Below are 10,473 nucleotides of genomic sequence, written 5' to 3' on the forward strand. Positions count from 1 at the left end.
GTAGAGTACGGTCGGACTTGGTACCTGCCCAAACTTCCCGCCGGGTGGCACCTGGAAAAGTGAGTTTAAAAACAGTAAGACGAGGCGCACTCTCGGTGCTCTGGAGCTGCTGATGTGCACTGCCTAAAATAAAAAGGTCTCTGTCTGCAAATCCTGTTTGCTCGGCCCGGTAATCCATCCCCGCCCCCCAACCCGGCGTACTCCCCGACTCGTACAGCTGTTTTTAATCCCTACTTTTCTCACTTGGCGTCCCCGGGCTCGAGCTGACCAGACGCGGAGCCACTTAGCGTTTCCTCCCCCCCCCCACACCTCCCCCCTGCCGGGGTCTGTCCTCCCTCAGCCGTCTCCTCTTTCTCCGCCTGCGTCCCCGGGAGGCAGAGTGTGGGAAGAACGAATTTCCGCCGGGTTTGCTAGCTACGCGCCGAACTTGGGTCCCTTCCGGACTCAGCCCGCGCACCCGGGGTCTGTTCCAGCCCGCTGCGCTCCGAGTCCGCGCCGCGATCGAGGAGGAGCCGGCTGCGGGGGCCGGGCCGCGCGGGGGGTGGGGGGGAGGAGGGGGCCTCCCCCACCAACCTCACCCCCGAGGAGCTCTTGGAAGGGCTCCCGCCTGCAGCAGCTGGGGAATCCGCTCGGCGGGGAGAATCCGCGCCAGGGAATCCAGCTCTCCGAAATCCGCTGCGAACAAAAAGCGCCAGGTTTTGCTCCCTCCCTCCCCCTCCGCCCCTCGACGCGCACGCGAAGAAATAGTTTTCTGCAGAAATGCAACAAGTAGCACCCGGAGCTCGCCCAGCGCCCTGCTCCCCCTGACTTGGCCGGGCGAAGCCTGCCGGCAGAGACCCGGGCCAGCCACCGGACAAAGGGCGGAGGAGGGGCTGGAGTGCGCAGCGAAGTCAGAAAGAGGCCATTGAGCGACTCCGGCCAGGCCGAAGGGAATGCAGAGGAGACGCGGAGCCGGCAGGCCAAGAGGACCAGCCGGCCGCAGCGCGCAGGGCGGGCGGCGATGGAGGCGGTCCGCGCCGTGCGATTCCTGCTGGTGGTGTGCGGCTGCCTGGCGCTCCCGCCCCGGGCCCAGACCGTGTGCCCGGAGCGTTGCGACTGCCAGCACCCCCAGCACCTCCTGTGCACCAACAGGGGGCTCCGCGCCGTGCCCAAGACCAGCTCGCTGCCTAGCCCCCAGGACGTGCTGACCTACAGCCTAGGGGGCAACTTCATAACCAACATCACCGCCTTCGACTTCCACCGCCTTGGGCAGCTCAGACGGCTGGACCTGCAGTACAATCAGATCCGCTCTCTGCACCCCAAGACCTTCGAGAAGCTCTCGCGGCTGGAGGAGCTCTACCTGGGGAACAATCTCCTGCAGGCGCTGGCGCCCGGCACGCTGGCCCCGTTGCGCAAACTGCGCATCCTCTACGCCAATGGGAATGAGATTGGACGCCTAAGCCGGGGCTCCTTCGAGGGCCTGGAGAGTCTAGTCAAGTTAAGACTGGACGGGAACGCCCTGGGGGCGCTGCCGGACGCAGTCTTCGCCCCTTTGGGCAATCTGCTCTATCTCCATCTGGAGTCTAACCGGATCCGCCTTTTAGGGAAGAACGCCTTTGCCCAGTTGGGCAAACTGCGCTTCCTCAACCTCTCTGCCAACGAGCTCCAGCCCTCCCTGCGCCATGCGGCCACTTTCGCGCCGCTGCGTTCCCTGTCCACTCTGATCCTCTCCGCCAACAGCTTGCAGCACCTCGGCCCGCGGGTCTTCCAGCACCTGCCACGCCTTGGCCTGCTCTCTCTCAGGGGGAACCAGCTCACGCACCTCGCGCCTGAGGCCTTTTGGGGGCTGGAGGCCCTGCGCGAGCTGCGCCTGGAGGGCAATCGGCTGAGCCAGCTGCCCTTGGCGCTGCTGGAGCCTCTGCACAGCTTAGAAGCGCTGGACCTGAGCGCCAACGAGCTGTCGGCCCTGCACCCCGCCACCTTCGGCCGCCTGGGCCGCCTCCGCGAGCTCAGCCTCCGCGACAACGCCCTCAGTGCCCTCTCCGGGGACATCTTCGCCGCCAGTCCGGCCCTCTACCGGCTGGATCTAGACGGCAACGGCTGGACCTGCGACTGCCGGCTGCGGGGCCTGAAGCGCTGGATGGGCGACTGGCATTCTCAGGGCCGGCTCCTCACAGTCTTCGTGCAGTGTCGCCATCCCCCGGCCCTGCGGGGCAAGTACCTGGATTACCTGGATGAGCAGCTGCTGCAGAACGGGTCTTGCGTGGATCCCTCGCCCTCCCCGACCACAGACAGGCCAAGGCCCCTGCCCACCGCCGCAGGGGAGAAGATGGCGTCCCCCGACGGAGATCTCCCGGAGGTTCGTCCAGATCACCCGCAGCCCCAGCCTCGGGGGCGGGTTCTGGCCGGGATGGCCTGGGATGGGGCTGCCCGGGAACTCGTGGGCAACCGAAGTGCTCTAAGGTTGAGCCGACGGGGTCCGGGTCTCCGACATCAGAGCCCCTCGGTGGCGGCGGCGGCGGCGGGCCCAGATCCACCACCCCTGGACAGGCTGCATGAGAAGCTGGATAGGAATCGCCCGACGCCTACGGACCCAGCTCAGGCAGAGGCCACCCAGACGGCAGAGCCCGCCTCCGTGCCGCCGCCTGCCAGAGACTCCCGGCAGCGTGCCGCCAAGCAGCGCCTGGCCGCGGAGCCGCAGGAGCGCGCAGCCCAGTCCGACGGCGGGGCCGGCCTGTCGCCGCTGGTGTCCGACCCGTGCGACTACAACAAGTACGTCCTGTGCAACCTGACGGTGGAGGCGGTGGGCACCGACAGCGCCTCGGTGCGCTGGGCCGTGCGTGAGCACCGCAGCCCGGGGCCGCCGGGCGGCGCGCGCTTCCGCCTGCTTTTCGATCGCTTTGGCCAGCAGCCCAAGTTCCATCGCTTCGTCTACCTGCCGGAGCGCAGCGACTCGGCCACGCTGCGCGAGCTGCGCGGGGACACCCCTTACCTGGTATGCGTGGAGGGCGTGCTCGGGGGCCGAGTCTGCCCCGTGGCCCCCCGGGATCACTGTGTAGGGTTGGTCACCTTGCCAGAGGCGGGGAGCCGGGGTGGCGTCGACTACCAGCTGCTGATTCTGGCTCTGCTGGCAGTGAACGCGCTGCTGGTGTTCCTAGCCCTGGCGGCCTGGGCCTCGCGCTGGCTGCGGAGGAAGCTGCGCGCCCGGCGGAAGGGCGGAGCCCCGGTCCACGTGCGCCACATGTACTCCACCCGACGGCCGCTGCGCTCCATGGGCACCGGTGTGTCCGCGGACTTCTCGGGGTTCCAGTCCCACCGGCCGCGCACCACGGTGTGCGCGCTCAGCGAGGCGGACCTCATCGAGTTCCCTTGCGACCGCTTCATGGACAGTACGGGTGGCGGGACGGGTGGCAGCTTGAGGAGGGAGGACCACCTCCTGCAACGATTCGCCGACTAGATCCGGGGCCTCGGGGCCTTGCGGAAGCGATCTCACTAGCCTTGAAGAAGCACTTCCCATCGGGCTTCCCAATCCTCATCAGGGGAAGTCTGTTTTGTCAGATGTCACTTGGGGGCATTTGCTGCAGAGGTGGAGGGAGACAAAGAGAGCCGGCCTGGGTACCAGCTTCCCCTTCCTGGAATCATGGTCAGTGGATGGTACTCAGTGGTCAAAGTCAAGACTAGGGAAATGATTGGTAGAGGCAGAGATGGGAGGCTGAATCTTGTAGCATTGCACTGCATTAGCCTGGCCTCCTTTGGACCAGAAAAGGGTGCTTTGTACTCCTAACACAAGCAGGAAGATTTGGGTTTATGCTTTTGTTTGTTCAGTCAGTGTCAACAGAGGAGTTCTGTTTCTATTTAAGGACAAAGAAACAGCGCCATTATAAAGACTTGGCAGCTGACCCCACTGGTCTGGTGGTCTCTGCCAAGAAGTGTGAGACAAACAGGTGGTAACGTTTTCCCCCAAGGAACTCCTGTTGGCTGATAGAGCATTCAGGAAATATTAAGGTTTTAAATAATGAGAGACACTTTTTGTTTTTCAATAATGTGAAGACCTCTGACATTTAACTAACTGACCAATAAGCTCAAAGACTTATTTTCATTCGATTTAGCCCATTCAACTGTTTTCCTTTGAAGATGAGCAGGACATGAACCTTTGCTGACTTTAAGGATAAACTAACATGACATACTTTGCTCAGGAGAAGACTGCGTTCAAGACTTCTCTATCAGGGTTGTTCCTGTGGTTTTTAAATTTCTTTTAACCTGTATATGGAAAAGGAAATATCAATGCCAGAATTGATCAGATGAATGCAGTGTGTGTGTGTAACTGATGAGTCTCCAGGGATCTGAGCCTTAGAGCTCACTTACAATCTCCAGCAGTTATGTGTAGATGGGTATAAATATGATGCTCTTCTCTTTGCATTGGTTTTTATCAGCAACACTCCATCTGCTATGCCTGCTTCTCCTGAGTTGCATAGTTAAACCTTAAAAGATAATTTCCTAAGGGGGAAGCAAAGGGTGATTATTAGAGCTTGGAATGGAGCTCAGTGGTAGAGAGCATGCTTTCCATGTGTGAGGCTCTGTTCATCCCCAGCATTGCAAAAACAAAACAAAAAGGTGATTGTCAATGGATGGTGTAATCTTTGACATTAATGTCTTTAGATAAAATAATGGATGGGAAGAAATTAGGGTAAAACAAATGTGAAAAACTAATGTCAATGGTGTCTTATTTCTACTAAAACCAGAAAGAACATTGTTATGAGTACTTAAACTTCACTGTGAAGTAAGGATATACTTTTGTTAACGAATCCCTCCACTACCCAGTGTTTTATTGTTACTAAACTTTATCTTTTAGTAAATAGTTGTAATATTTCTTTTCTTCTTTTTAATTTAGGATTAGGCTCCTGTGTTTGTTTGGTTTTGCTTTTTTTTTGTTTCCAGTTGTTTTTAGCTATTTGGGATACTCCTTGATATTTATGCAGTACATGTTTATTACTAAATGTCATGGTGGGGTTTATGTGAGTAATTTTGTGTGTGGTCTGAAAGTGCAGTCACTAAGAGGATGAGAACTGTGGCAGTGGCTACCATGGTTATGCGTTTATTGGCAGTGGAGGGCTTATAGAGGCCACGCCAATGGTGCTTAAGGCTCACAGTGAATCTTTTGAGAGCCTCAGGGAATTCAGCCCAGTGCAGGGGTACTTCAACCAAGTTCACTTCTTTTATGTTTGGCCTACATAGAGCCATGCCTGCCCTTGTCCCAACAGTGGAATGGGGACCTAGGGATCTGAATTAGCTGATCTTTGTTTATGTTCAGAATAGTAAATGTCCAAACCACTTAAACTACAGCTGCTTTTCTGGCAGTCTTATCCACAGGGTCCAAACTTAATAAACCACAGGAAATAGACTGTCATTCTTTGTTTGCTGCCAGGCCTTGTTTTAGATTTAGCACATATGGGTACATGGGAGAAGTAGAGCTGTTTGCTCTTATTTTCAACCTGCAGGCGGTCTGGCATCTTTCATAGCGTTGGCTTATCTTTTCTTTCTTTTAAAGCAGAGCACAATTGCATCTCTTAGCTGTTTCTTCTGCACAACAGTATAATGTTGAGTTCTATCCGAAGTCTGGAAAAGACCACTGATCTGTCCACCATCCACCTTACCAATTGCAGAACATCACTGAAAATGCTTAATGCCCACTTCTGTGTTCAAATTAAAACTGCTTCACTGGCAAATCTTTCAGTGGGAGTTGGATAAATGTTATACGTTGTTATGTTCAATTATGTCAATAAATCCACTTACTAATAGAGATATTTTTATTGTTGGAGTCCGCAAATATTTTGTTCTCTTTCATCATGATATGATGCATTTTCCCACAGCAATTGTTATCCATAAAATTGATATATAAGGGCTGGGAATGTGGTTTAGTGGCAGATTGCTTGTCTAGCATGCATGAAGCCCTGGGTTTGAATCCTTAGTACCACATTAACAGAGAAAGTCAGAAGTGGTGCTGTGGCTCACGTGGTAGATGCTCAGAGACAGATCCCAGGCCCTGAGTTCAAACCCCAGGACTGGCAAAAAAAAAAAAAAACACACACACACACACCAAAAAACAAAACAAAAAAAACCCCACTAAGCTAGAAGTATATCACTCCTTTTTCCATGTTCTTTTTAACTTTCCTTTCCATGATAGGATATGAAGTTTAACTTAAAAGAAGTGATTGTATGACTTTAAGACCCAAAGAAGCAATGAGATGGCCATAGGCAAATGGCCAGCTGCAGTATAACAATTATTAGGATAGAGCAGACAGTTCCTGTTTTAAGAAAAGTAAATTAAAAGCCAAGTATTTTGCCTCTCATCGTCAACAAAAAGGAGGAATTGCTTGAACTGAAGGTCATTTTTCTCATTACAAAGTTTATGAAAAGATAAAATTCCTTAAAAAGAACACTTTGTGTGAGTTAGCGATGTTCAATTAAAGAGCCACTGTGTGGTCTTGGATGTGATGTTGACTCCACCCAAGCAGAGAGACCCCTGCTTCCATGAGGCCATATGGCCACATAATAAAAGTAGCATGTAAACAGAGTATTGTCAATTAATTTTCCACACACTTGATCATTGTACTTGATAATAATGTACTATTGTATATTAAAAAGTAATTAAGAGAGCATTAAAATTGCCTGGTAACTAGATAGCCACTATCCTCTCTTTTTTCCCCCCAAAGATTTGGATATAAATTACAGTGAAAGTCCAAGCCATAATACAGGATCAATACCTTTTTCAGCTCTCAAAAATCTAGCATCCTGAAATTCACTGTAATGATCAGGAAGTCACATAGTTATCAGAAATTTGCATTCATCCTTTGTCTCTATATGCCTCAGCTTCTGTGGTGGGTAAAATGAGCATCATAATAGCTCTGGCTACCAGTGGTGTTGCCAGGAACAACTTGGTAAATAGTGTTCAATAGCTCTAGTTACATACACCAGGATGTTCAACATGCATTAAATGTGTTATCTATTAGTAGTAGTCTGTGTACAAGGCGACTCCATTTTAGACCAGAAGTTCCCCATAACATTTAACCAATCAGAAAATTCAGAGAAAAAGACTACAGAAATTCTGTCCTCCTCCTGTTGGAGTTGGGATTCTTCTGTAATATAAGGTATGGGGGTGGATAGTGCTTGAAATACTTTTTTTGTGTGTTTCTAATTTTTTTAATTTTTTGTTCAAGTCATTGCACAAAAAGGTTTCAACTTTCCAGGTGACAAGTGGCTCACACCTGTAATCCTAGCTACTCAGAAAGCTGAGATTCAAGGATCAAGGTTCAAAGCTAGCCAGGGAAAGAAAGTCCATGAGACTCTTACTTCCAATTAACTACCAAAAGACTGGGAATGGAGGTACAGCTCAAGTAATAGAGTACTAGTCTTGAGCCAAAAAGGTCAGGGACAGTACTCAAAATCCTGAGTTCAGGTAACAGGACCAATACCAAAAAAAAAAAAAGTTTCAATTGTTACCAGTTTGTGAGCATAATGCATTGTGATCAGTGTCACCTCTTCCATCATTTCCCTCCATTTCTCCAACCCCATCCATCCCCTTAAGTTATCTGGTTCCGTTTTCACATATGTACATCCTTTTCATGTATGAATATTATGATTGTATTCACTGACCCTTTCTTACTTTATTCATCTGCCCACCCCTCCATAGTGAATATAATAGCATTCAACAAATGTTTCTCTCTATAATGTTCGGTAGTAGTTCATCCTTTAATTGGAGCTAAGGATGCACAAATAATATTGCTTCTATAGGCTTTCCCTACCTGTCTATTTGGTGACAGCATCTCCAAATATCCTATTCCTTAGTTTACCTAAATGGGTACTTGTGTGCATAAATTCTTTATTCCTAGGGATTTCAGTCTACTTTGTCTTTCTTAACTATGTGGCAAATAGTGTTCTTTTCATGTTTTATGAGGAAACTGAGATATTTGGAGATTATATTCAGCTGCATTCATGGCTGAAATAATTACAAAAGCATTATTAGGAAAGCAATCTTCTGGTCGCTTTATCATGGAGAAGAATTCCAAAATATTCCATTATATCTGCTGGAGAGAGTTCAAGATATAGGTGGTAATTCCTAATTGATGCAAATATGGATCTATAACATGGTTATGAAATGGTTTGTGGTGATGGTAAACAGCAATAAATGCACCAGCATTTCAAACAACTGCACCTGTTGACTATGTAAATCTATAGCATTTCTATCCAACTGAGGAAAGCTTTACAATGCTAGCTCTTTGCCATGGCTGACGCTAAGTTAGCTCAGTGCTTTTGTGTACTAAGACCAGCTGTTACCACACAACAGTTACTCTTGAACTAAGTATGGGTTTTGATGAAGTAAGCCTTACCTGAGGCTGATTTCATACTTAGCTTTTGAATTTCTTTTGTTCAAGGCTAATGTTCTACCACTTGAGCCATGGCTCTACTGCCAGCTTTTTGGTAGTCTGTAGGAAAGAAGAGTCTCATGGACTTTCCTGCTCAGACTGGCTTTGAACCTGGATCCTTAGATCTCAGTCTTCTGAATAGCTAGGATTACAGATATGAGCCAAGAGCTCCCCACTGTTTCTTTCTTTGTGTTGGTACTGGGGCTTGAATTCAGGATCCCCCTGCTCATTATCATCAGCTATGTTACTTGGAGCTGAACAGAGCTTATGTGACCCATATTCTTTCTACCAGATGCATCACATCTTTCCAGTGCTCCCGGAAACTAAGTAGCACCTCAACACTATCACTGGAGCCTCTCCACAGGGCCACATAACAAACGTAAGCACGAAACTGCTAAAAGCATGCCAGTGAAGATGTTGTGAAAAGAACAGCATGGAAGCTGAAGCAAGTGGAGCATGCAAAAGCAACTCAGTTGTCACTTCTCCGAGCAAGTCAGTAAATGACCGCAAAAGTGCCACAGAATGATGACTGTGGAGTGACCAAAATTGGCCAAAAGGGAAACTCACAAAAATGGAATCCAAGAACAGTGAAGATGAACTGTTTTGATCCTCCCAATTCCCCTTCTTGCACTCCATGTCCTTTCTCTCGATCCATGAATTGCCTCTTGTACGCCAAGGAGGGACGGATCTGAGGGAACACAAACATTCAGAGCATAGCAGATAGCAGTAAATTAGCAGGGAACTAATTTTTTTTTAATTCCTGAGACAGCTTCTCACTATGGCCCAGGTTGGCCTCAAAAACATAAACATTTTTCCTCTGCTTTGCAAGTGCTGGTGTTTTAGGCATGTGCCACTATACCAGGCAAGAATTGGCATCTTAATACCAACTCTAGGTCTGTAAATGCTTTATATGTTTCTCAATCTATTTAGTTTATCTGAAATTGATGTCTTATAGTTTTAACCTTAGCACTATCTCCTTTATGTTTTGTGATACTATTGCAATGATGGTTTTTGAACATTTCAATTTCCAATTGTGTCCATTTACAATTTCTAGTATACAGAAGGAAGTTGCTTTTTTGTGTATAGATCGTGTATATTACAAACTAGATGTAGGAGATTTTTGCTATAGTATTTACAATATTCATCTTGCACTTATCACAGTGAGCCAGCCATCTCATAATAATTCCCTCCTTTGTATATACTGTAAGAATCAAAGTTTAGCCAGGCATGGTAGTTTATGCCTTTCACCCTAGCTATTCAAGAGCTGGACTTAAGGTAGATTGCAGTTCAAGGCCAAAGTGGACAGAAAGTTAGGGGAAGACTGTACCTAGGATGCTTGAGGACCAGGAGGGCTGAGGAGCAAAAAAGGCAAGATGCTACCTCATAAATTACTTAAAGTGAAAAGGCTTGGGTGGTTTAAGTGGTAGACCGACTAACAAATACAAGGCCCTGGGTTCAATTCCCTGTACAGAAAAGGAGAAGGAAGAAGAGAAGGAGGAGGAAGAGGAATCTTAACTGTGAGCAGGGTGGCCCAGGAATCAGTTGCTTGCTTGTTTTTGTAAACACAATTTTATTCTTTGATGATCATCTAACTTGTTTGTTTTATGGCTGCTTTTACCCTGAAATGGCAGAATTGACTAGTTCAGACACAGATTATTTGACTTTAAAATCTTAAATATTTGCTCTCTGACCCTTAAAGAAAGTATCTGCTTCTTCCCACTGGATCATTGATACATTAAAATCCCACCAGCAACTCCCCACCATTTTGGTTTAAAGGTTAGGTATTAGCCAATCATGAGGGATGGTGAACCTGGCCCTGGCCAATCTAGGTAAGGGGTCAGGGTTCACTGAATCAGGATAAAGGTTCCCATCTATTTGTGTGTTCTGCTTTATATCCTTCTGGTCAGCTCTTCGGTGCAGAAGTAAACTTTTCCTTTCCAGAAAACAGAGGAGAAATAGAGAGATAGAAAGAGAGAATGTAAGTCAGCCAACTTCAGTTTTAAAAATTAAAAATTTTAAATATTTCCATCAAGCCTCATTTAAAAATAATTTCTACTGCTCTTAATTTTTC

General features: G+C 48.7%; 1 protein-coding gene across 1 annotated transcript; it reads left to right on the forward strand.

The window, feature by feature from the left end:
- The first annotated feature begins 472 nt into the window (after positions 1 to 472).
- Positions 473 to 5,789, forward strand: Tril (TLR4 interactor with leucine rich repeats). The gene has a single exon (XM_069996026.1). It carries the CDS (start codon positions 1,001 to 1,003, stop codon positions 3,434 to 3,436), a length of 2,436 nt encoding a protein of 811 aa, XP_069852127.1. The 5' UTR covers positions 473 to 1,000; the 3' UTR covers positions 3,437 to 5,789.
- The last annotated feature ends 4,684 nt before the right edge of the window (positions 5,790 to 10,473 follow it).

This window comes from Dipodomys merriami, unplaced genomic scaffold, assembly GCF_024711535.1.
Source record: "Dipodomys merriami isolate MVZ:Mamm:240054 unplaced genomic scaffold, mDipMer1.0.p SCAF_5, whole genome shotgun sequence".
NCBI classification, from domain to species: domain Eukaryota; kingdom Metazoa; phylum Chordata; class Mammalia; order Rodentia; family Heteromyidae; genus Dipodomys; species Dipodomys merriami.